Genomic DNA, 26,602 nt, shown 5'->3' on the forward strand with positions numbered 1-26,602 from the left:
CAGCTGGTGGCATTTAAATCTCTTCTGGGTGGCCTCCCAAGCACTCGGCTTACGGGTAACACTGCCTCAATTCCTTTCAGGATCTTGGCCTTCAGGATTGGGGATGAAACTTGTGCCTTTTCAGAGAGCCAGCACAAAGCCTGTGCACCGAGCGAGTCCCGTTTTGTAGGCTTAAGTGACAGTTGTGTGTGTCACGGGGGAGAATTTCAAACTTCGTGCTTTAGGGCTGTGTCATCAATCACTTTTTTGAAACTTTGAGCTTAAACACAGTTGACAGCTTCCCCTTTAAAGACTAGCATTTGGCATCGTGTGTGCAGTAATAATGGAGACCAGGATGGAAACATCTGGGATGGGAAGGAGAGAAAATCAAAGCAATAAACAAATGAAGAAGTAAGGGGGTGATAACAGCATCTGGTGGAAGAGTTTCTTTTGAATCCATCCTGAAGTAGCCACGCCACACACTGCTTCAGGAATTGAACACCCCTTGCTTCCAAAACAAAGGAGAGAAACTAAGAACAGCACAAGCCGCGGGGTTCCCAGGAGACCAGCTGTTCTGTAGGGGCAGAGCGAGACACTGCATTTCACATGTGAAGCTTCCAGGGTGATCTGTGAGCCTGGGATTTCTGCATATTCTGGTGGGTCAGGGGCCCTTGCATCCGTGGTCTGCTAGCAGATAATACCCAAGGGTCAATGCAAGAAGCTAGGAGTGTGGGAAAAAGGGATCAAGAGGCAGATGGATTTTCATAAACTTCCCTGTAGATATGTGCAGCACAGGAGCCTTAAGGAAAAAGCTTTTGTTTCCCTCTCTGCCAGCAAGCTCTGTCTGAGGCTTGGAACGTTGATGGACATAGGCCCATGGATACCAGCTGGAGAGTTGGCTTGTACATTTTTGTTTGATGGAGCCACTAGTGTGTGGGCCTGAGCTGCGACCTCACTGGTCCGGTTTTCAACTGGCCCCCTTCCCAAAAGCACAGACCCTGCTGGGTCTTTTTCTGTGAGCTGCACACTTATGCGGCCACTCAGAAGAAATGCAGATGCCACACAGATGATTAGCAGAGCGCCCACAACTAGGTTTTGTGTTTCTATTGATGGTGCACCTGCCTCGCTGCACATAAAAAATTATTCTGCACATGGATGGAAACGATTAGTGAGAACGTTGGTTGTATCCTCTCAAGGAAGATGATCGGCTGACAGCAGCTTTTGGCTCCAAGTGTGTCCATGGAGTAAGATTTGGCTTGCGTCATATTAAGCCTTCAAAGAACTAAAGGAAACTACAGCAGTGCTGCGTCCGTGCTAGACGTTCCTAATCCTTAGGGCTGATTTTCTGTCCCAGATGTGTCACTTGCTCCATTTTCATAGCCTGACTTTAACTAGCTGTGGTGTGAGTTGGGCAGAGATCAGAGCGACAGTCTCCGTCCCCCGGGATTCCCCTTGCTCCAGTTACTCATACTCGAATGCCACATGAAATAAATGCAGAAGCAGCTGGCTATCACGACAGGCAGAGACCCACCAACTCCTCTCACGCAAGGCCACTAAGCTGCCATTGAAGGTCAGACAGTGCGTGATCCCGGCTACAGATCCAAGCTGGGGTTGAACTTGGGATGCCGCAGCGAAACATCCTCCGCCCTCTCCGCCCTTGCAGAATTACTTGCTGCACTTAGCAGCAGACCCAGCTTCAAACGACGGGCACCGCTCGTTGAACCATTAATCGCTGACCCTCGCCCGTCACAAAATGGAGGCGACGGGCAAAGCTTTTAATTCGCGTGGTAAGGACGGTTGCTTGACGTAATCCACTTTGCTTCCTGGAGCAGGCGCACGTCGCGGGCACCTGGGGACGACGACACAATTTGACTATTCAGGCGACTGGCTGCGGCTAGTGAGGCGTTAAGGGGAGTGACGCCATTTCTGCCGTGGTGTGATAGCAGCATCCCCTGTCAATCGTGGATGATTTGTCCGCTGCAAAGGAGGCTGTTTGGGGCTAACCGGGCCCGAGGGCTCGATTTCTCCTTTCAGCATTTCCGTCACGACTGAAAGCAAAATGCGGGGCTGATGGCAGCCCAGATAGTGAACAAAATCGATTAAAAATAAAAATGCTCTTTTCCCCCCCCCCTCTGCTCAGCAGGTTTCATGCACCCCTCCCCCCCTTTGCCAGTGTAAAGTCAGCCATGCCCCCTTCCCACCAACTGCAAGTTCAGTTTCTGACCGCTGAAGCCATGAGGTGACGTGTCTTTGTCTCCCCGCATGAGCACCTGCCCTGTCTCTCGGCCTCTTGCTTTGTGGCCTTGTTGCATGCCTCTGTGTGTGTGTGGGGGGGGGGGGGGTGGGTGGGTGTGGGGATTCTTCCTTGGAGATGTTTGGCCCTCTGGCTGCGCCGTCCTCAGAGCCAGCTGACTCCAGAGAGCTCCTCGAGTACTCACCCAGTTTTTGGAGGAGATCTGGACTGTCATGGCGCAGGGTTTAAGCCAGGCTCTATTAAAGATTAGGCAAAGGCAGATTATCCCATGTCTGCCCAGGTCCCCTGATGGGGGGCAGCAAGGAGGTAACTGCCCCAGGGCCTGGGGATTCGGCTGCAGAGGCAGCCAGAGCCCTGAACTCTGTAAATCGCTGCTGGAGTGCAGCGTGGTGTGCTGCTCCAGGCAGCTCTTTCGCCCGCTTCCCCAGGCAGACTGGCCACGTGGTGTGTTCCAGGCAGCTCTCAGGTCTCCCTGGGGAGGCAGGGGCACTGCGCGGCACATGCCAAGCAACACTGGGGGGGTGCACCTGGGTCCACATAGTCTCCCCTTGGCTCTGTTCCTTCTGGTAGCACAGAGCCCAGCTTGCCCAGGAGTTCAGTGTCGCTCTTGGCTGCTCTGTATCTAGCTGGATCTGTTCTGGAAAGCCCTGTGTTGTTAACAGTCCTGAGCTTCCTGCGCAGGGCTTGTCACCTGTTGATTTCAGAGCCTTTTACATTATCCCCATTTTACAGACAGAAAAACTGAGGTACAGGGAGGGGATATGATTTGCTGGGTGTGAGCACCAGATATGGAATGTAGATCTTCTGCTCATTCCTGCCTGTACCCACTGGATCAAGTCGCTGGCAACTATGAGGTTGGTGTTATTTCTAACCTATATAGCGTCAGCTGGCTCTGGTCCTGCCGTCCTCCTTCACGTGGTGCTGCTCCAGTCGCAGGCAGCGGAGGCCCCTGAACCAGTGTCCTCTCAGGAGAGGTGGCGGGCAGCACGTTCTCTGTGAGGGTGTGTAGGACTCATGCCTCCTTCATCCGCCGGAACCCAGATGTGCCAGCCTCTCTGGGCAGGCTGCAGAATCCGCCTCAAGCGTTTGGGAGGGGAGGCGGGGGGGGGGGGGGTTATGTTGGAGTCATTAACTACTATTGGGATATCGGCAGCTCAATACAATAGACTATAGCCTCCTGTTCTACGCTGTGAACAGACACTTGGAATGGGTTCCTTAGGGAGGTGGTGGAATCTCCATCCCTGGAGGTTTTTAAGTCCCCAGTTGACAAAGCCCTGGCTGGGTTGATTTAGTTGGGATTGGTCCTGCCTTGGGCAAGGGGCTGGACTTGATGACTCCTGAGGTCTCTTCCAGCCCTAGGATTCTAGGATTCTATTCATAGGATCCTAGGGCTGGAAGAGACCTCAGGAGTCATCGAGTCCAACCCCCTGCCCAAAGCAGGACCAACCCCAACTAAATCATCCCAGCCAGGGCTTTGTCAACTGGGGACTTAACCTTTGGGGATAGTGATTCTACCACCTTCCTAGGGAACCCATCCCAGTGCTTCACCACCCTCATAGTGAAATAGTTTTTCCTAATATCCAACCTACATCTCCCCCACTGCAACTTGAGACCATTGCTCCTCCTTCTGTCATCTGTCACCACTGAGAACAGCCTCTCTCCATTCTTCTCTGGAACGTCCCTTCAAGTAGTTGAAGGCTGCTCTCAAATCCCCCCTCACTCTTCTCTTCTGCAGACTGAACAGACCCGAATCCCTCAGCCTCTCCTCGTAGGTCATGTGCTCCAGCCCCGTAATCATTTTGGTTGCCCTCCGCTGGAATCTCTCCATCGTGTCCACATCCTTTCTGTAACAGGGGGCGCAGATACTCCAGATGTGGCCTCACCAGTGCTGAATAAAGGGGAATAATCACTTCTCTAGATCTGCTGGCAAAGCTTCTCCTAATGCACCCTTAGACTTCTTGGCTACAAGGGCGCACAGTTGACTCCTATCCAGCTTCTCATTTTGTAATCCCCATGGCTTTTTCTGCTGAACTGCTGCTCAGCCAGTCAGTCCCCAGCCTGTAGCAATTCTTGGGATTCTTCCATCCCAAGTGCAGGACTAAGCCGGATTCGAGCAACAAAGCAGAGAATTGGCACAGAAAGTGGATCTTTAAATATCGCCCCTTTGTTGTTTTTAGACTGGAAGCTCTTTAGGGTAGGGCCAGCCCTTTTGTTCTGTGTTTGTCCAGCGCTGAGCACAGCGGGATCCTGGTCCCTGACTGAACCCCCAGCTGTTATGAGAATACAAAAAATACTTTGCAACCTTCCCTTCCCCCTTGGGTACCTTCATCCAGCATCTCCTAAGGCAGAGAGTAGACAAGGATGTCCCTCAGTTTGAGTGTGGAAAGCGACTCACAGATGCTCATGGGTGGTATTGTCTGTTAAGTTCTGTTTGTAACCCTAATAGGAAACAGGAGAGTCACTGTCCGCATAAGTGTACGTGCCGCTCCCTGCAATGGTTTGCATTTGCACTGACTTTGAACTAAGAATTTCATCTGCTTCGTTCACATACAGTTGCAGGAAAATGCTCTTTGGTACCTGAATTATTTCCTCCTTCAGTTTTTGCTTGTAATCAAATTGCAGAGTGGATTCTCGAACCCTGCCTGGGCTTTGGGAAAACCACAGAGCTTTTCAAGCTCCCATTTCCCTTTATCGAGTGGGAAAGCATCCTGTTTCACCAAGTCAGAGTTTGTCTCTTGGACGGATGCTAAAGGCCTTTGGATGCACATTCACTGCTGCCAATGCTTTCTGTCTTTCTGCAGTTGATCATGTAGTTCCAGAACTGGGCACCAGCTTGCTCAGTGCCTTTGACCAGTGGCGAGAATGGGCGGATAGCAAGTCGTGCTGCGATTACTCTCTGCACGTGGATATCACGGAGTGGCATAAAGGGGTGCAGGAGGAGATGGAAGCTCTGGTGAAAGATCATGGTAAGTTTGGGCTCATTTAAATTGATTTTTTTTTTTAAATTTTGGTTCTGAGGATTGGCCCTTGCAAATCATTTTTATTCTTATTTATTTGTGTTGGCCAAATTGACGGCCAGGTCAGAGTTCAGAAGTGGTTGGTTTTGGTGGGGGTGGGGACATCAAGAGGCCATGCAGTAAGGGGGCTGGAGAAGTAAAATTAGTGTAAAGGGCAGGACCATTCTGCCTCCTTCTCTCTGGAGTGGTGATTGAGTCGGAAGACGGTGCTGGCTGCGTTTAGGGCGGAAGAGGCGATGGCTGCGGTGGTATTGCCCAAGGCTGGTGTGGACGGCTACCCATGTTATTCAGGACAAAGCATAGAGGCCAGATCCTCAGATGGTGTTTTTCAGCATAGCTGCGTTGTCTTCGGTGGAGCTTTGGTGATCGGCAGCAACGGAGGATCTGGACCCTCCCTAGAAACAGGCATCTCCCTGAAGGAGCGATAGAGATTAGGGACGTGACCGTGTAACCGGTGAGCCTCACCCTTAACGGGAGGCTTACTGGTTAAGGTTAACTGGTAGGGGCTGGTTAAGGTTAACTGCTCTGGTGTCCCAGCTGGGGCAGCCTATGTCCGTGGCGGGCCCAGGTGCCCCACAGGCAGGGGCTGCTCCAGTTCGGCCAGTGCACAGGTGGGGGCTGCTCTGTCTGCACTGGAGTAGCCCCTGCCTGTGGCGGGTGTGCCGCTCCAGCTGGGGTGAAACCCCCCCTTCCGCCCTCCTCTTTAATTGGTGGACCAATTAAACAGGGTTTTACATCTCTAATGTTGATGCATGTCTAGGATTTGTGTCTCTTCCGCACCTGGACAGCGCCAGCAAGAGACCTGTAAGTCCTTCGGGGGAGATAGAGGTGGCCTGACTCTCCTTTCGCATGCAGTGGTGCAAGTCAGGAGTAACTCGAGGGAAATCCATGGAGTTAAATGAGTGGAGGAGGAAGAGTCTGGCTCGGGAAGACAATCCTTCAGTGGCCAGTGAAAGCGGGGGAGATGGAGAAGATGATCTAATCGGCCTTTCCCACCTCTCTTTTCCTTCACATTTCATCCCGCAGCTGGAATCATTTTCCATCCAGTTTATGTTTTAAACAATCCAACAAACTTCTACAGCCTCGTACATCCGACAAACCGCACACTCTGGTTAAGAATTGTTACCCTGTCATGTTCTGGAGAATGCAAGGGAGGGGAGGCAGATTTGCATTCTGTGGTTTGGTCAGTGCAATGCTCTGAAAGAAACACTGTTAGAAATTTCCCAGCTGTCTTGCAGGTGGGACTGGGAAACCAGACAGCCAGAACCCGTTTTGCAGGTATTCTGCTTATTTTCTTGCTCAGCCTCCCACAAAGCTGAATCTGGAAGAAGTCTTCCTTTGGGAGTTGAGTGACTCGCTAAGGACCTAGCTCTGCTTTCTGCTACAAGGTGTGCTCTTTCTTACTAAGGGAGTTCCTAATTGCCACGTGGCTAATTAGATCGTGTCTGTGTACTTGTCTTAATGGTGCTCTGGTCCTGCCTGCGTGGTAGAATTGCATAGGAAGGGGAGAGACCTCTTTATTCAAGGCAGGTGAAATTTTACAGGGCTAGGACTGTTTGGCTAGGTCTAGACTGGCATGATTTTCCGGAAATGTTTTTAACGGAAAAGTTTTCTGTTAAAAGCATTTTCGGAAAAGAGCGTCTAGATTGGCACGGACGCTTTTCCGCAAAAGCACTTTTTGCGGAAAAGCGTCCTGGCCAATCTAGACGCGCTTTTGTGCAAAAAAGCCCCGATCGCCATTTTCGCAATCAGGGCTTTTTTGCGCAAAACAAATCTCAGCTGTCTACATTGGCCCTTTTGCGCAAAAGTTTTGCGCAAAAGGGACTTTTGCCCGAATGGGAGCAGCATAGTATTTCCGCAAAAAGCACTGATTTCTTACAGTAGGAAGTCAGTGCTTTTGTGGAAATTCAAGCGGCCAGTGTAGACAGCTGGCAAGTTTTTCTGAAAAAGCGGCTGATTTTCCGGAAAAATTGGCCAGTCTAGACACAGCCTTTTATTCTTCAGCTCCCAGACCATAGAGTCCGTTTTAGCTCTGAGAACTTTGCACTTGATTCTCTTCTCACTCACGTCTGTGTATTCCCATTCGCGTTGCTGCAGTTCCTCCTGATTTTCACCAACACGTGTGGCAGGAGAATCGGGCTCTTGAGCTGTTATGACTGGATGGCCCATCTATTAACCAGTGTGGATCGCTTTGTTTATGTAACTTGTGCCCGGCTCACTTCTAGCGTCCGCGTGGATGATACCTGTGACGTGTACATCCTGGGCATTTTCTTTGTTCTGTTTCTGCTAGGTGTGAATTCCTTCCTGGTTTACATGGCCTTCAAAGATCACTTCCAGCTCACAGATTCTCAGGTAGGAGGGTTTTGTGTTCACAAGTGATGCGTACACAGGAAGTCAGAGTAGATGATGTCATAGTTCTGTCTGGCCTTAAACGCCACGAATCTATGTTCTGTGCCTGTGTCAATTACTCGAGTTGTGCCATCAGCTGGGATTGAACCAGAGGCCTCTGGATCGAAAAGCATGAGCTGCTACTGCTGGTGCTTAAAGAGCAGCACTGACAATCGGGCTCCACTGAAGTCAGTGCATTTTGCATTGATTTCAGCAAAGCCACAATTTTACCCCAGGCCTCTTATTTTTGGAGGCAGTAGCAGACTCATAAGCTGCCCTTTATTGTCTGGCCAGTAGAGGACAACAAAGAGCCTCACTGGGTGGGGATGTGGCACTTGTATAGTAAGAATGCCAGTGCCTGATTTTCACGGCAAAGCGCTTTGTGGTTGTATCATTGGGACCTCAAGAAGAAAAAAAAAAAAAAGGCCAGTGGGAGTTCTTTTTGCACTGGGTATATTGCATTGCTGGAATATACAAACCGCAGACGGTCTTTGCTCCCAAATGTGATGTGCTGGAGATTTTCCTCAGTGCCTGAAATTCACCTTAAAACTGATGCAGAGGTGACAAAATGTGGTACTTTTTAATCTAAGAATACGTCCAACATTTTCAAAAGGGACCACTGATTGCGATTTTGGGGTGCCCCCGCAAGATCCAAGACACCTCATTGTCAGAGGGGCAGAGCTTCCATGACTCCCATCAAAGGCAGAGAGGGTTGTAGGAGCTAACCAGCTTTGAAAATCAGGCCCAGTGCTTTGCAACTTGGGCATCCTTGACTTGAGGCCTTAAAGGTGCCATTTTTGAAATTTTGTCCTTTTAGAAATTCCACATGTGATGCCCTGGACAGTGTACCAATTCCTGCTTTCTGCTCCCTTGGAATAATAATAAGTAATAACTCTTATATCCAGAGCTTGCCAAATGCAGCGAGCCCCGCTCGCCAGCTGCACTGTCTGGCGATCTGCGCATGTGCAGATTGTTCTGCGCATGCGCAGATTGCCCGAACCCGGCTCTTCTGGGTTGTAATCTACTCGCCACGGGCGACTAGATTGCATTACTTGTCAAGCCCTGCTTATAGCGTGCTACTCACCTGTAAGTCTGCAAGCGCTCCAGAAAGGAGGCCGTTATTCTTATCCCCATTTTGCAGCTGGGAAAACAGAGGCACAGAGACATGAAGTGACTTGCCCAAGACTCCCCAGCAAATCCGTGGAAGGGGCAGGAATTGGCACCCAACTCTGAATTCCAGTCTAATGACTTATCGTGTAGGGCAAGCTAGAGAGAGCTTTTCCTTTTGTTTTGGTTTTATATAACAGTTTATGCTGCAAGAACACTGGAGTGTTCGTCAGAGTCAAAGGTATCTAACAAATGGCTTCCCTTCTTTCTCCTAGATTTACGAAGTGCTAAGCGTAATCCGTGATATAGGTGCCATAGCTCAAGTTCATGCTGAGAACGGTGATATCATTGCTGAGGTAGCTTATCTCTTTGTTTTGGAATTTTAGCTGCATTTTGCTGTCAGGTTTTCGAAGCCCCCAATCCCTCGCTTAAAACTCACAGCAGGAAATCTCTAAAATGTGTCAAGGCACTGCCTGTCCACCCTAGACACTTCCCTATAGGAAGCAGAGGTAAACTTCAAACGTACAGCTCCTGTAACACACCGTAAAAGAGCAATGGTGTCACAGGTTTATATAGTTGCTTTTATTCAACAGCAGTTACAAACTGTATACAAAAATCTTTTCACTCATCACTGAAATGCAGCCACCTCTGGGGTGGACGGTGGCCACTATGTATATAAATATTACATAGCAATGTAATACAGGAAGTGAAGAAACATTTCTTATGTTTTGCACAGTGCCTAGCCCAATAGGTCTTGGATTTGGTTTGGGTACTACTGCAATAGAAATATTACAATAATAATTAATATATTTGGCCCTGATGCCTAGATGAAGCAGCTTGGAGTTGGATAGGTTTTCAATGCAAGGCTTGATAATTTGGGGGATGTTTATTTTGTTTTCTCAAACACCAAACTCCAAGTGAAACTTGCGGGGTTGTGAAGTGAAATTCAAAGAAGGGTTGGCATGACAACACTACGGATGAATTGGAAGGCTTTGCAGAGCTCTGGTAACCCTGGAAGTTAGTCAGAAAACTGGATCTATTATCCTGCCTTGATGGAGGTACTATGGGACCTTCAGGGAGCATAATGACAGGGATATCAGTTTTACTTCTCTTCCAAATATCTCCAGGTGCTGGAATTAGTTACTACATTGTTTGATGTCATCTTCCTGTTTTTTTCTGCCTTAGGAGCAGCAAAGGATTCTGGAACTGGGAATCACGGGCCCTGAAGGACACGTACTGAGTAGGCCTGAAGAGGTGAGGCTGTTGTCCATTTTCACTTAATCCCCCCCCATTCTAGGTCATGTCCTAGAATGCCAGTAAGAACCTCACGCCTTGGTGAATGTGTCCATAAATACGGTTTCCATCGTGTGCCTTGGAGCTGTTGAGATGAGAGGAGGGGAACAGAGGAGATTGTTCTGTGGGTGCAATACACACTAGATAATGGTGATGCCATTAGTTTTGATTGGAATTACCGTGGCTGTTATAGCAGAGATATTTCTGACGTGCCGCATGTCCTGAGATCTCGAAATGAAGACCCTTATAAGTCTCATTAGTCCTTGGCACATGGGAAGCAGAAAGGTTAAAGGCTCCACATTTCAAAAACTGCCCACCAACATCAGGTGGCCCCCTGGTGATATAGCCAACCTGAAATGCCGTGGCCTTGCTAGCAGAAGCACTGTGAGCCCACGACGACCTCTCAAGCCAGTGGGAGTTGTGGATGCTCAGTCCCTTTGAAAACCACGTGTTCCAGAGTGGGAGGCACAAATTAACGGACGCTTGAATATTTTGGCTGGAGATCCTTACCCGAGATCACGTAGCTTGGGGCTGATAGAGAGCCTAGATGGGTAACTGAGGCTACTTTGTGGGCTATAGAAGTAGCCCTCCTTCATCTCCGTGGGCTGCAAGATTGTCTTAATCAAGACGGTCTCCCAGGACAGAGCAGTTTTGCTACTTACGTTTGCATGCCTAGAATTTGCAGGATGTGCCGATAGAACCGTAGCAGCGCTGGGATAGGCTGCAGAGGGGCGCACGGCTCTCAGTCAGTTCTGTGTGCAAGCTGCGCACCCTTCACCTCACGTTCTGTGGCTTTGTAGGTAGGTCGTTTTAGTAATACTGGGAGAGGAAAAAACTAGGCAGATGGAAACCAGTGGAATGTGGCAACGCTGTGCGTGGGCAGCAGTAAACAAAACGTATCACAGGCCACACCCAGAACCCTGATGGGACACGGGTTGCTGTGTGCAAGGTGAAACTATTCAGCACTTTCCTTTTCTTTCATAATGGTCTTGGTCCTGAAACCCGTATTCTGATTTTACTTGGGTCAAAATCCTGGGGTTCTTGCACAGGTCAGATGTCAGCAGATTCCCATTAACTCAGGAAATTTGCCCGAGTAAAAGGCTTTTGGATTTGACTTTGCATTGGATTGTCACTACAATTCAGTTCTCTGTGCTCCATACTCTCAGGTTTGTATTTATTGTTTACTTGGTCCTTGTTTGGGCAAAACTTCTTTAAAAGTAAGTGTGAGTTTGTATATATAGGATCAAAGTTCTATCTGTCTCAGGTTTTTATATGGCCCCCATATAAACTCATGATCAACTCATGATCTTGAATGTATTTACTCCTGTGAGGTAGGGAAGTGTGAAAGACTCCTGTTTTACACATGGGGAAACTGAGGCAGAGAGAGAGAGAGAGACAGAGTGACTTGACCAAGGTCATACAGGAAATATGTGGCGGAGTTGTGACTGAAACTGGTGTCCTAATCCTTGAATCATCCTTCTTCTCCCATTGATTTCTCTGGGATTAGGTTCCCACATCACACTGAAATTAAGTGGGCAGTCGATACCTAAAGCTCTTTGGGTCCTTTTGAAAATTGTTACACAAGTAACAACACAAATTTTGGTCCTAAATTCTGTTCCTACTGTCTTGTACTCCTCTGAACTTTCAGTGTCTCTGGGCTGGACATTTCACCACAAAGGCCTGGCTCTGTGCAGGCTGTCCATTCTGTACAAGAAGATTCTGATTAATCTTCCAGAGCATCAGGGCTTTGCTGAGGGTGCCAGATGTGGGTGAAATCATTTGCACAGCTCTCCTCGCCCCCCCCCCCCCCCCGTCCCTTTTCCTTATTTATTTTCCTTCCAATCAAGGAGCATCCAAAGACATTTCAGTGCCAGCCATAAATCTTTCCATTTCAAACGCTGTTGTGGATTGAGAGGAACGCTGCCCGGCCTGAGTGGAACACAAGCCCTCTCCTTTCCCCCCCATTGTTGGCTCCTGGAAGCTGTGTGCAAACATCTGCATCCAGATTTCCCATCCATCCTTGTATTCCTTTGCATATTTTTCTGGTTGCATAAGGAAAACAATAACAGATGGGGGCATCGGAGGAGAACTGCATGACACTTGGGTTCACGCCGCCGAGCACCCTCCGCTCCCATGGACTTCAAAGGGAAAAGAGGATGCCCAGCATCCTGGAGGATTAGCTGAGGCCTTCGACATACATCCTAAAGAATCCCACTCTCTGATGTGATGGATGGGCCATTCCTGTACGGGGGGGAGGCAGTGACATCTGCCTCCTGCGGCTTGAAGGAGACGCGCAGACGCTCACTCATCGTTCCCTGCGCCGCTCGTGCTGCGGTCTGAAATGAGAAGCAGCCCAAGTCATCGGGCGTGGGCGGCGGGTATCGCTGCCACTGGACAATGGGCCGCAGTGCCCCCGCTTCCCTGAGAACCCTAATGCCACCGCCTCTCCGTTCCCCACCCCCCGAAGGGCCCAACTGCTCACCAGGTCCCTCCTCCAGGCGCTGGGGGAGCGAGGGGTGATGCAGCGAGCTTACAGACCCTGGGTGGAAGGAGCTGGCGCTCGGGTAGGCTGCAACTGGGCCCTGCACCGGGGCCAGCCAGCGTGTGGTGGCACTGGGACCGGCCCAGCGCTCAGAGAGGCGCTTGGGGTCGGCCTGTTGCTCGGGGCCAGGGATGTGGAGGCTCAGCAGGCGGCTCGGTCTGTAGTCACCGAGGCAGGCGGAGGAGGGCTCCTTTGGTCCAGGGGACCCCTCAGGGCTTTTCTTTTGAAGGGGAGGGGCAGCTTTGGGGCAGGACCTTGGGAGGAAGGGGGGGGGCATTGAGTTTGCCTCCTTGGAGCAGGGGTCCCACTGCCCATGTCCTGAGGAGCCACGTTCGCACCTGAGGGGAGCTGATTCCATGCAGTTAATGGCGCCATGGCCACGTTCAGCTCCCTGACAACAAAGGTTTATTGACGGGCCTCATCCTGAAAGGGGCTGAAGTTTCCGTTGAGTGGAAGGGGCTCCGCATCTAACAGGCCTAATTCCTGCAAGATGTAACCATCTGGCGACAGGGCCGGCAGCTGTAGACTTGTCTCCTCACACCGGCTCACCACTGTATCAAGGCCTGTCCCTCCCCTGGGGTGGGGAGTAAGCGAGTGGGTTGCTCCTTGTTTCCTGGCAGTCCTTGTTTTTTTCCAGGCCTGTGCCTGAACCATAAATGACTGGGAGTTCTTTCATTGTCATCACTGCATTTTGGGGCGCGTGCTGCTCACCTCTTTTTATCGAGCACTCTGAGAACTGATGAAAAGCGCCATGTAGGAGTCGGGCATTTAATTAATTTAGTAAAAAGGCTTCAGAGGGGTAGCCGAGATAGTCTGTAACAGGAAAACCTTAAAAAACAACAAATAGTCTAGTAGCACCTTAAAGACTAACAAAACATGTCGATGGTATCATGAGCTTTTGTGGGCAAAACCCATGAAAAGAAGTTGGGTTTGCCCACGAAAGCTCATCATACCACCTGCATGTTTTGTTAGTCTTTAAGGTGCTACTAGACTATTTGTTGTTTTTTAAATAATTTAGTGTTCAGTTAAGGATCTGAACCTAGGCTATTCAAGAACTGAAGGACCATAAAATATTAGGTAATATTATTGAACTGTGCTTAGATTTCTAGAGCCCTACGTGGATACAAAATTTGTATCCACATCCATATCCACAAAAATGATCCACTTCCACAGAGGCGGATATTAAGTGGATAGCTGCGGATTTGCAGGCCTCTCTACATTTCTGCTGTGGATTGATTAGATTCTCCAAGAGGACACTCAAACATCTGTGAAAGGCTCCTATTATGGCTAGATAAATTCTAGGGCCAGATATAGCTGCAACCTAAATTGCTCCTGCAGAATTTGTAAGGGGATCTTATTTCCTTGTGCAACAAGGTGTTCATTGTTGTAATTTTGTGGAGCTTTGCACATCGCAATAGAGCCCAGGCGAAAAATTGTGGTGGGAGGATACAGTTTAGGAGGTTTCCTAAAATATACGGCTAATGTGATCTTCCCCCTACGTGGGACAGGGCACTGATGGCTTTGCTAAGTTAACATTTGATTACTCACTTTTTGGAGAGTATTATGGAAACTGCATCGTCATAATGATCATGCACACTATGGATGACTTTTTAGGGCTTAACACATTCATTGTGTTGGCCCTCTGCACAAGGGTCAATTTCACTGCTAGGCCTGTGACTGAATAAAGAAACTGCCCACAATGTGTAGTAATGCATGAGATTGGCAGTCAAATCTCATGCTTCTGGGTGTATTGTCTGCAGAGGTCAGGAAGGGATTTTCTCCTGTGTGCAGCACTTAATGACTGGTGGGTTGTTTATGGGGAAACATGCTATCCTCTGATAAGAGGTGTAATGTTAGTAAAATGCTCAAGGCAGAAAGCATTTCAGCGCAGTGCTGAGCACACACAGAGAAGATGGTGATACTATTAGGTGTATGATCTGTTCTTGCATGGAAAAATCCTGCCGGTAAAATTGTCACAGCTGTTCCAGCTCCTGTAAACCAGGAAACAGAATGGGAGTGGCATGAAAGCTGTAAACCCTGGATCCAGCCTGGGAAGGAAAAGCCCCAGCAGAGGGGGTGTGGCAGGAGGAACCTGGGGGCAGGACTGGAGCAATTGTCTGGACCATCTATGGGGATTTTAGATGCTGCAGAGCAGCCTGTGTGCAGAGAGGCTGTACATTAGAGCAGCTCTCAAGTCTGCCCAGTTTATGCCCAGAGCCAGTCCAGTCCCTGCAGCAGCCTGAAATCTAAATGATTTAAGGCCACCAAGCCCTCCCCCCTTCCTTTGAGTCCCACGCACCCTCTGCTTGGAAGAAAACAAAGGTGTAACTCGGGGGGGTTTGGAAGAGCTGGCCCTGCCAAGCCAAGCGGGTTCTAATGTGCAGGTGGCTTTATTTTGTAGGTGGAGGCGGAAGCCGTGAATCGGGCAATCACCATCGCCAACCAAACCAACTGCCCCCTGTACATCACCAAGGTGATGAGCAAAAGTGCCGCCGATGTGATTGCTCAGGCCAGGAAAAAGGGTAAGTTATTCGTAGCTGCTAACGATGGAAACGTCCTATGAGCTCAGCCAGCCTGTCTCCCTTCCAAGCTGGATTGTTCCTGGAAGGACATTTTCCTGCGTTTTATACGTCTCAAGTAACCGGCTCTGTGTCGCTCCCCATGGGAACACTGCCGGGCTGTTAGGAAATTTTTCCTGATCTCCAGCCCAAATGTTCTCTCTTTGTCATGTATCCTGTTAGGCTGTGTCCAGACTCCATGCCTCCGTCGACGGAGGCATGTAGATTAGCCAGATCGGAAGAGGGAAATGAAGCCGCGATTAAAATAATCGCGGCTTCATTTAAATTTAAATGGCTGCCCCGATCTGCCGATCAGCTGTTTGTCGGCAGATCGGGAGAGTCTGGACGCGATGCCCCGACAAAGAAGCCTTTCTTCATCGACACAGGTAAGCCTCGTGAAACCAGGTTTACCTGTGTCGATGAAGAAAGGCTTCTTTGTCGGGGCATCGCGTCCAGACTCTCCCGATCTGCCGACAAACAGCTGATCGGCAGATCGGGGCAGCCATTTAAATTTAAATGAAGCCGCGATTATTTTAATCGCGGCTTCATTTCCCTCTTCCGATCTGGCTAATCTACATGCCTCCGTCGACGGAGGCATGGAGTCTGGACACAGCCTTACCCTCAGTAAGTTCCTTTGTTAGACAGTTATCAGGTGCCCTGCCTTTAATAATCTCCTGTATATTTGAAGGAGTTTGTGTGTCTGGACAAGAACTCCTCCTGAATGAGGGGTGGGCAAGAGGGCTTCCGCGGGCCAGATCCGGCCTGCCAAGCAGTGTGATCCAGTTCTGAGGCCCTGCCGCACCCCCATTCAGCCATATTAAACAAAGCCCTTTCCTTGGAACTCAGTCCTTCCACCGCCCCCCGTCTTTCTTCGTGACGGCTCCCTTCTGTGCCCAGAAATGAACACGATCTCCCCGAGGCAGCTGGAGTGGAGAGAAATGTTCTCGGCTTCCTGATGCCTGTCTCCCATATCACTGCGTTGGGCCAAATTCAACACTGGCGGGGACTTGGGCGCGTTGCTTCCCGCTTCTCCGACTGACAGCGGAGGAAGAAGTGAGCTGCACTGGCCCTAAGTGGGCCATGCGCTGAAGCTGGGCGAGCAAATGACATCACCGCATTCCAGACCCAGGGGAATGACAGCGAAACAGCAGCGAGAGCTCCGGTTTCATCCCCTTACGCTGCTCCTCAAGCCTGGTTAATTTCCATTTAAATCATCTGGAGGTGGGCGGTTAAGCAGGAGGATTTTTTTCCCCTTGTGCACTCCCGGATTGGATTGAAGTTGATGCAGTCTAAATGAAACCAAACCACGACACAAGTGACGTCAGTTTCCATGTGGGTGCAAGGTGCTGGAAGAATTGGCACTTACTGCAGCAGACTCCAATTCAGGGGGGAGAGAAGTCTTGAGTGGGGAGGGAAGGGGGACATGTGGAGTCACATGCTCCTCTAGACAGGTCATGTGCCCCCCTCGATTTGAATTGTCAGAGCTGGGTGCGTCCCCCCACGCTCCTCCCCCAGCTGCAGGAATGTGTCACCTCTGCCTAGACCCCTGGTTCCTGTTAAATTCATGCAGAGCTGGTCAGAAGGGATCCAGGGCTCTCTTAGCCACAGAACTGGGATGGTACAAGGAGCATCAGGCCTCTCTTAGGGCCTAGAGGGATCACCAGAAATGACCGGGTGCATTCATACAGTGATGGGACGGTGTGGCCGAACACTCAGCTTGCTGACTGTCGGACAATCGATAGCAATTGCTTGGACAGTCTGTTGCTGCTTTTGCTCTCCCATTGAGGTGACCAAATGATTTGAGATTCTGTCTTTTGGTGGGGTCAGAGAAATCTGCCTCACCCGTTGCACCCTATTGCTTGCAAGTCGCTTTGGTGCTGTTCTCCTCGTGCACACACTTTGTGCGGTGTCTGGTGGGGCTGCAGAAGATGCTGCAGAGTTTCCGAGTGGCTCCCTTGTCTTCCAGGCTCAGGGCCACATGGATTGTCCTTCTGTCAGTCACAGCTTTTCTGATCTCTCCGACAGCAGTTTCGTTCACAGCCACGCACGTTGGGGCAGCTTCTTGGTGGAGCTCTGTTGCTGAAGGCTGCGTTCTACAGCTGCCTCAAAACGTGCCGTCAGGTGTTCCGTGGCCAGAGCCTTATCTTCTGTACAAAGGCGCTGTCACTTCCCACTGTCCTTGCTCAGAGACTGCTCTATGGCTCTATCAGACCATCCACCACCGAAGGGTCTGGCAGCTCAGTATACTGCTTCTTGACGATCAACTAGGGCCACATAGGAAGGAACAATCAGTTTCTCACACACAGAATAGGAAGCGACTGTCTAGGAAGGAGTACGGCAGAAAGGGATCTAGGAGTCATAGTGGATCACAAGCTAAATATAAGTCAAGGGTGTGACACGGTTGCAAAAAAGGCAAACACAATTCTGGGATGCATGAACAGGAGTGTTGTGAGCAAGACACGAGAAGTCATTCTTCCACTCTACTCTGCGCTGATTAGGTCTCAATTGGATCATTGTGTCCAGTTCTGGGCACCAGATTTCAAGAAAGATGTGGAGAAATTGGAGAAGGCCCAGAGAAGGGCAACAAAAATGATGAAAGGTCTAGAGAACATGACCTAGGAGGGAAGAATTGGGCTTGTTTAGTTTGGAAAAGAGAAGCCAGAGTGGGGACGTGATAGCTGTTTTCAAGTATCTAAAAGGGTGTTACAAGGAGGAGGGAGAAAAATTGTTCTCCTTGGCCTCTTATGATAGGAGAAGAAGCAATGGGCTTAAATTGCAGCAAGGGAGGGTTAGGTTGGACTTTAGGAAAAACTTCCTACCTATTAGGGTGGTTAAACACTAGAACAAATTGCCTAGGGAAGTTGTGGAATCTCCATCACTGGAGATATTTAAGAGCAGGTTGGATATTTAAGAGCAGGTTGGATAGAGCAGGTTGGATCAGGGACTATCTAGATATGGTGTGTGGTCCTGCTGTGAGGGCAGGGGACTCGAGTCGAGGTCCTTTCCAGTTCTAGTATACAAGGATTCTGTGATGCATATCTGGCTAGCCTGTCTTGTCCAACTCACATGACTCTGCTGGACATCAAGTGCAATAGTCTCCCTGGAGTTGTTACTGTCTTCGCTGCTATGAAATCGATCAGTACAAGGGAGAGACCTGCTGTCTGATTTTTCCAGAACTGAAATGTATCTGAACAGTTCTTTTCCTTGGGTGACATAAGTGTCCATGAATTGGTGGAATGACTGGGCATGGTTCATGAAGTCTGCTTCCATTCTGGTTTCTTGATGTTCCTTCTCAACAGCTTCAAATGCGGCAGTGTGTGTTCAAGGTTTCTCCAAGATGTATCTCTTTTCATGTTTTGGCAGAACATAATTGTTCATGAGGACTCCATTTCGAAATGTTACATCCATTTTGAGCAGCTCCTTACCTCACTCTTGAGTTTGTGGAATTTAATGCTGTGGTTATAAGCTGCAGCTGATGACTAAAGCATTGTGAATGTTGGCTCCCCCATGGATGTCTTGAAATTCACTTTCCTCCATCACAGTGCCTGTATGACCCGTGACATTCATTGCATGATGCATGCTTTCCATCTCAGGGTGATCTTTGTCAGCTTTGTTGTGACCGCGCCGTTTAATCAACTGTGCTTTGCCACAGATTCCTTCATCATATGTTGCATAGGTTGTGTCTTGGCCCAGAGATTGAAGCTGATCTTGAAAACATTTCATCATAGTGTACATTGTGTTAACATCAGTTGCTTGGTGCAGGAGTATTTGGTCTTTTTCCCAAATGAGTCCACTCTACAACATAATCCTAGAATCAAAGAATCATAGGGCTGGAGAAGATCCCAAGAAGACTTTGAGTCCAACCCCTTGATAAAAGCAGGACCAATCCCAACTAAATCATCCCAGTCGTGACTTTGTCAAGCCGGGACTTAAAAACCTCTAGGGATCGAGATTCCACCACCTCCCTAGGGAATCCATCCCAGGGCTTTCCCACCCTCCCAGTGAAATAGTTTTTCCTAATATCCAACCTAGACCTCCCCCACTGCAACTTGAGACCATTGCTCCTCGTTCTGCCATCTGTCACCACTGAGAACAGCCTCTCTCCATCCTCTTTGGAACCCCCCTTCAGGGTGGCTGCTATCAAATCACCCTTCTCTTCTGTAGACTAAGTCAGCCCAAATCCCTCAGCCTCTCCTTCTAACTCAAATGCTCTAACTGAATGAGACTTTGCTTCTCTTCAATTTCTATTAGTACTGCACGTAAGTCTGTCCGGATATCTCAAGATGTCTACAACCTTTGTACCTGACCGGCAATACACCATGCATTTCTCCTGGTTACCCCACTATCTTTATTTCTAATGATCAGATCCTCTATTCCTATTACCTGGCTCTTGCTAATAACTGGGGGGTGGTATCCTGAGTCAGAGAGGCTACCATGACATCACCTGGAAGGAGGGCCGCTACTCTGGGATCATTGCCCTCTGCTCCAGCTTGATAAGAACATAAGAACGGCCGTACTGGGTCAGACCAAAGGTCCATCTAGCCCAGTATCCTGTCTGCCAACAGTGGCCAGCACCAGGTGCCCCAGAGAGGATGGACTGAAGACAATGATCAAGCGATTTATCTCCTGCCATCCCTCTCCAGCCTCTGACAAACAGAGGCCAAGGACACCATTTTATCCCCTGGCTAATAGCCTTTTATGGACCCAACCTCCATGAAATTATTTAGCGTCTCTTTAAACTCTATTATAGTCCTAGCCTTCACAGCCTCCTCTGGCAAGGAGTTCCACAGGTTGACTACACCTTTGATGTTCTCCTTTGAGGCTTTCATCGTTCTTCACAGCAGGAAGGCTGTCAGACTGGGGCCGAGACCACTTTGCTGTGTTCCTGGAGGTCCTTGCTACGTACCCCTGTCACCATTAACTCCTCCAGTTCAGCCACTCTCACGAGCCTGTACTCGGTTGCTGAGGGCCATGAGTTGCTTGCACCAAATGCAGACACACGCCCCCTGCTGCAAGGCAGCTAATCGTATGTGCTGCTTTCATTGCAATGCACATCATTGCAGGTGGCAAGCAAGCACACAACTAACATTCAAACTCACACCAGAGGTCGTGTTGTCTCCCCTGGTTGCTGCTCTGGTTCGCTAGCTCTCGGTTGATCTCCTAGGCTGTTTCTACACTAGGAAACTATTTCAAAATAACTAAAATCGATTTAATAACTCCCGAAATAACAAAATCGAAATAGTGTGTCCTCATTACGGGGAAGCCTTGAAATTAGTCCGAGGCAAGCTCTGTTAATGTGGATGTTCTACCTCAACTTAGAGTCCTAGAAAATACTGGGGAGTAATTGGTTTGAATTACTCTGGGGAGTAATTATTTTGAAATAGCGGCACCACACTACTGGTATTTTGAAATAACTATTTCAAAATTGCTGCTATTCTCCAAGGAAAGCAGGAGTACAGATTTCGAAATAACGGTCTTGGTAGCATGGACAGTCCACTTTCTAATTTGGTCAAAGGGGGTTATTTTGAAGTAAAGCTCTAGTGTAGACCAGGGCCTACTCATAGAATGATAGGCTTTTAATAGTCCCGCTAGGAGGTAGGGAAGAAGTATTATCTCCATTATACCGATTGGGAACGGATCCACAGAGAGGCTAAGTGACTTGACCAAGGCCACTTTGGAAGTTTGTGGTAGTGTAACGAAATTGAAGCTGTCTGTTTTGTAGGAGTCCTAACTACTCGGCCATCCTTTCTCTTTAGTGGAGGCTAATGCACAATTCCTGGTTAAGTGACATTTGCCCCTAATAGGTGAATTTTTGTATAAAGCTTTAAAAAAATCCATGCAAAGCCTGGTTACACAACAGAGAGAAGGCCACACAGCCAACGCCCATCAGCCCTGAGCTGGTAGAGTGAGTCACTGAAGAACTTCCAAACGAAGGAACAAAAGGGAATTGATTTCTGACTGGGGAAAAAAAGAGAACTTTATGTAAAGCCAGATGCACATGGTGATTTGCATAGTGAATATTCCCTGCAGACAGTGTCCTTGGCAGCCCTGCAAGAGGAACGATTGCTTGCGAGAACAATTCCCCCAATGTACTGGGTCCAACAGGCTTGCCTTTCACATCCAGCCTGCCCTTTGCCTGGGTCCGGTTCCCCAATCCCTGGACCTGTTTGCTGTGCGTGCTCCCAAGAAGGCTCTTCCTCCAGGCTGGAGAATCGTCTCTTCAGCTGTCCCTGTGGTGGGGTTGGAGGCCAACATACCATCCACGCTCCAGGCCTGGTCTTTAGGCTGCATCATCAGTCCTCGAGTGTCGCACGAAAGTGGCCAGATTCAATGATCGGTGCCTCCCTTTCGCCTGTTCTTGGAGTCTGAAAACTGAGCGCGCCCCAAATCCCTTCTTAGGATGGGAGTAAGGAACTGTGCGTGGATGCCCAGGAGACGGGTACATTCGTTAGCTCTCAGAGTGGTTCATTTGATTAGTAGTTCAGTAGTTCTAGTAATTGTCAGAGCTTACAGAGAAGTGACAGCCTCCAAAATGTGCTCTGTAGACAGGCGGTGATGGTGGTCCCCACCCATGTAAAGAATCATGCCCTAAAACATGGGCTGTTCCCTGCTGTGGTTGGAAACATTTCTCTGAAGAGGAAGGATGGCTTTGTGGTGAAAACACAAGACTGTGGCTCGAGATCTGGTTTCGTTTCCTTGCTGTGCCACAGACGTTGGCATCTATCTTCACTGTGCCTCAGTTCCCCCTCTGTAAAGCAAGGATAATACGTCCTTTCTTCTTCCCTTTATCCTTTCTATTCAGGCTCTACACTCTTCTGGGCAGAAATTCTCTCTGTGTATGTACAGCACCTCGCACTGTGGGCCCCAGTCTGGTTGACAGCATTACTGTAAATGTATAACAACATTTTCATTCTGCTCTATTTTTATCAGATCCCTTCTGATTTATCTGATAATGAGCCTTTAGACACACTGTTGCTTCCCTTCCCCCTTATCTGTATGGTCCCGGTATGAGGGCTCCAATAAACTGGGTATTTACAAGTCTTTAAAGGCAGGATTTAAAGATTGCTTTCAGACGTAGCAATCTTGTAACAGGACTGTGCAACTCCTGCTGTTTTAAATGCTCATCAGAAACAAGACTGTCACTGATAACTCACAGATACTGAGAGGCATGTACATGTTCAAAAGCAACCGGTTGTTTTAGGTGCCTGACCTGAGCTGCCATAGATGAGTTTCAGGGAATGCTGAATATCCACACTCTGAAAATCTGAGAGTCTGGAAGAAGTGATAGAGCAAAGGACTGAAACTCAGGAGACATGGGCTCTGTTTCCTGCTCTGCTGTCACTGGGCTGCTGCGTGACTGTGGGCAGGTCATGTTGCTGTTTTTGTGCCTCAGTTTTCCCATCTGTAAAATGGATGATGACACTGGTCCTTGAGTGCCACTGAGGAAAAGCTGTATATAAGAGGTAGGGGGCGGTGGTGTTGTTAAGGTTTCTCAAGCTGGGCACTCAAAATCACCAGGGACTTGTGAAAAATTTAGGTCTTCAGTAATATAACAGCAAGCAATGGTAGCATGAGTACTTCTGAGGGAGCATGTACCCACACCCCTGTGTCCAGTGACACTGATCTAAGATGATATCTCAAGCAGATGACACAGTGGAAATGTATACAGTTGTCCTCTTATCAGCAAATATGCCTTTCATAAACAGCACAGGCCTCGTTATTTACATTGTGGTTTTCCACTAGCAGGGTGGGGCGGTTTGTCCATACCGATGACATGTTAACATTGAATACGCTCCAGGATACTGTGGGGTGGATTAATAAGGACAGAATTTTGTTTCCGAGAATATTTTTGGCCAAACCTTGCAGTTTGTGTTGGTTCTGATTTCACCGGCCTTAGGTTTGGGGCATTTCTAGCACCTGGCGGCTCGTCATTTGAGATGACAGATTGGGTTGGGCTCGAACAGCAGGAGAGACCATGGAGCTGCCATCTTGCTTCAGACCATCTAGGCCAGTATCCGGCCTTTCTTAGTGTCCAGTACCAGCTGCCTCAGGGGAAGGTGCAGAAAATGCTGCTGTAGATACAGGATCCTTAGGGCAAGTTGTCTCCCTGAGCTCTCTTAATTAGGTAGGTGCCGCTAAGAGATGCACGTTGCTCTGCTGGCGGTGTGGTGCTTACCGCTGTCCTCTTGGTGTCTTCCTGCCCCACAGGCACCGTGGTCTATGGGGAGCCCATCACAGCAAGCCTGGGAACCGATGGGTCTCATTACTGGAGTAAGAACTGGGTCAAGGCAGCGGCCTTTGTCACCTCCCCACCACTGAGTCCTGATCCTACCACACCTGATTTTCTCAACTCCCTGCTGGCTTGGTGAGTAGAAGAAGGTGCATGTTTGTAGACGCCACGCCTGTGCCGCGTACTCTGCCTCTGGGTACCCGCCTCGGGCTGCCTGCTCGCGGAGTCACAGCTCTGACGCAGAAGGCCCTGGGCTCTAAGGACTTGAGCGGCTAATTTGCGGCGAAGATTAAGTCTCTTACGTAATTGCCGCCGTGTTTGGGTTTCAGCGGAGACCTCCAGGTAACTGGCAGTGCCCACTGCACCTTCAACACTGCCCAGAAAGCTGTTGGAAAGGACAACTTCACCCTGATCCCTGAAGGAACCAATGGGACTGAAGAAAGAATGTCCATCGTCTGGGATAAGGCTGTGGTATGTCCCTCGGATCCATCCTCTCCCTGAGGAGGCGGGTTACGTGTCTAACCCCCCCTTTCTGGTTTCTCTGTTTAGCATCTAGACAGGCCACTAACCAAAAAATAGCAGAAGTGATCTTTAAAACAGACTCTAATGAGAGTTGTCTGTCTCTACTTAGAGGTAGATGCCCACTTTTGCATCCTCCCACTTCTGGGCTGCTGTAAGGGGCTGGTGTGAGTTAGAGCAGCCCTGAGATTACTCTAAGAGCATCCGTAATAGCATCTCGTGGGCTGCTTTGCAGCCTCCAAGTGCCCATGTGGAGTAAGGATGTTAACTTTAGATTAATCAACTAATCGAATTGTTGACGTAACTTGCATCAGCTGTTCGATTGGTCAATAAAGGCGCCTCCGCCTTTGAAATGAGCCTCCTGACGGCTCTTGCCACATTTCAAAGGTGGAAATGCTGCGGGGAGCACAGCCAGTGGGGGACTCAAGCAGCCCCCTGCGGGTCATGGGAGGGCTCTTGTCCATTTCAAAAGCAAAGTGCCACCGGGGCTCCTGTACATTTCAAAGGCAGGCAGCGTGGGGCCTGCGGGGGACTGTTTGAATCCCCAGCTCACCCCCGGCTCCCTGCAGCGCTGCTTCTTTTGAAGTGCAGCAAGAGCCCTGTTTCCTGCTGCGCCACTGCCCCTTCTCCCCACAGACACAGTGCTGGGGGGAACTGGCTTTTCAGCCCGCTCCCCCCAGCACCCGATCCTGCTCCCCCCCCTTGCTGCCCCTCTCTGATGGAAGCAGCAAAGCGGGGGAAGCGACTAGTCGAGTCACTAGTCTACCAGTCGCTTACATCCCTAGTGTAGAGCTCTTGGGTCTCGTTCGCTAGTTCCTTGCATGTCCCCTCAGGCTTTGTCCCAACTAGGGCTCCACGGGGGTCAAGTGCAGGATCCTGGTGGGGGAGGGACTTTCTCAGGGGGTTGAATCTGAAACTAAAACCTGTCTTAAAATTCTCCAGCCCTTATTGGGGAGATGCAGTCCTTTCCACCTGTGTCTCTGTGCTGCTCCGATTCCTCATCCGTAAACTGTCTAATAAACTCATCCCACTGGCATGTGGGGTGCTGCTTGTTTAAGGTTTGCACTGCGATCGGGAAGCAGTGTCAGCTAGTGAATACTGTACTGGCTTGGGATAACTGCTGGCCCTTTGGGTAACCTTAGGCAGGCTGCTTGCCCTCCTCGTGCCTTAGTTTTCCCATCTGTAAAATAGGGATATTAGCAGTGACCTCCTTTGCTTTTAAAAAAGTGCTTGAAGATCCACTGCGAATAAGAATGAGTGTTTTTAGATCTAGGAAGGAAGGAAAGATATTAACCGAGCTTGGTGGTTATAACAATTAATAGGTAACATGGATACAAAGCCAGCCACCTCCTCCATCCACTAGGAACCAATCTATGTCTAGCAAAAGGCTGCTTTCAGCAGGAGGCGCTGTTAGTGCAGGTTTGCATTCTGCTGATGCAGTGGTATCTTTGCTCCTTCCCCAGGTGACTGGTAAAATGGACGAGAACCAGTTTGTGGCTGTGACCAGCACCAATGCCGCCAAGATCTTCAACCTGTACCCGCGGAAGGGCCGCATCGCGGTGGGCTCTGACGCTGACCTTGTCATCTGGGATCCTGACAGTATCAAGACAGTCTCTGCCAAGACTCATAACATAGTAAGGACCTTCTGCAGCTGGGCCCGGCTTATCCTCCCTTCTGCACCAAGCTCCAGGCGTGTCTGCGCTACAGCACAGCTCTGGGGCTGCAGCTGGGTGCCAGGAGAGCCGCGGCACGGAGGCTTCCAGGAGCTAGGTTGATGGATGAATTCTCCCACCGATGTAGTCTCATCTATAGGAGGGGTGAAATTGAGTAACTACAGAGCTCAAGGTGTCAACTTTTTCACATCCCTGGGCAACCCTGTCCATAGTGAGCGTTCTCATCTAGCTTTCTCCATAATTTTCTTAGCGCTCCTGCTGTTCACAGGGAATCCTAGAATCCGAGGGTTGGAAGAGACTTTCGGAGTCCAACCCCCTGCGAAAAGCAGGACCAACTCCAACTAAATCAACCCAGCCAGGGCTTTGTTAAGCTGGGACTTAAAAACCTCTAGGGATGGAGATTCCACCCTCTCCCTAGGGAACCCATCCCAGCGCTTCACCACCCTCCTAGGGAAATAGTTTTTCCTAATATCCAACCTAGACCTCCCCCACTGCAACTTGAGACCATTGCTCCTCGTTCTGCCATCTATCACTACTGAGAACAGCCTCTCTCCATCCTCTCTGGAACGCTTCAGGTAGTTGAAGGCTGCTATCAGTTCTCCCTCATTCTTCTGTAGACTAAATAAGCCCAAATCCCTCAGCCTCTCCTTGTAAGTCATGTGCTCCAGCCCCCTCATCATTCTTGTTACCCTCAGCTGGACTTTCTCCCATATGTCCACATCCTTTCTGTAATGGGACCCCAGAATCAGATGCAGTACTTCAGATGTGGCCTCAGCAGTGCTGAATAAATGGGAATAATCACTTCCCTGGATCTGCTGGCAATGCTCCTCCTAATGCATCCCAATATGCTATTAGCCATCTTGGCTACAAGGTTACACTGTTGACTCATATCCAGCCTCTCATCCACTGTAACCCCCAGATCCTTTCCTGCAGAACTGCTGCTTAGCCAGACAGCCCCCAGCCTGTATCAGTGCTTGGGATTCTTCCATCCCAAGCGCAGGACTCTGTACTTGTCCATTTGAACCTCATCAGATTTCTTTTG

The 26,602-nt window shown here is 49.4% G+C and overlaps 1 protein-coding gene across 4 annotated transcripts in view; it reads left to right on the forward strand.

The window, feature by feature from the left end:
• The window catches only part of DPYSL2 (dihydropyrimidinase like 2), a 92,272-nt gene that overhangs the window by 51,158 nt on the left and 14,512 nt on the right, over nucleotides 1-26,602 (forward strand). For all 4 annotated transcript variants that reach the window (XM_075911075.2, XM_075911071.2, XM_075911072.2 and 1 more), the window contains exons 4-11: nucleotides 5,035-5,199; nucleotides 7,541-7,602; nucleotides 9,021-9,101; nucleotides 9,931-9,999; nucleotides 14,982-15,102; nucleotides 23,347-23,503; nucleotides 23,698-23,839; nucleotides 25,351-25,521. In XM_075911075.2, coding sequence (XP_075767190.1) covers nucleotides 5,035-5,199; nucleotides 7,541-7,602; nucleotides 9,021-9,101; nucleotides 9,931-9,999; nucleotides 14,982-15,102; nucleotides 23,347-23,503; nucleotides 23,698-23,839; nucleotides 25,351-25,521 — 968 coding nt within the window. The remainder of the gene's footprint in view (nucleotides 1-5,034; nucleotides 5,200-7,540; nucleotides 7,603-9,020; nucleotides 9,102-9,930; nucleotides 10,000-14,981; nucleotides 15,103-23,346; nucleotides 23,504-23,697; nucleotides 23,840-25,350; nucleotides 25,522-26,602) is intronic.

The sequence above is a fragment of the Pelodiscus sinensis genome, chromosome 28 (genome assembly GCF_052426305.1).
Source record: "Pelodiscus sinensis isolate ZL-2025 chromosome 28, ASM5242630v1, whole genome shotgun sequence".
NCBI classification, from domain to species: Eukaryota; Metazoa; Chordata; order Testudines; family Trionychidae; genus Pelodiscus; species Pelodiscus sinensis.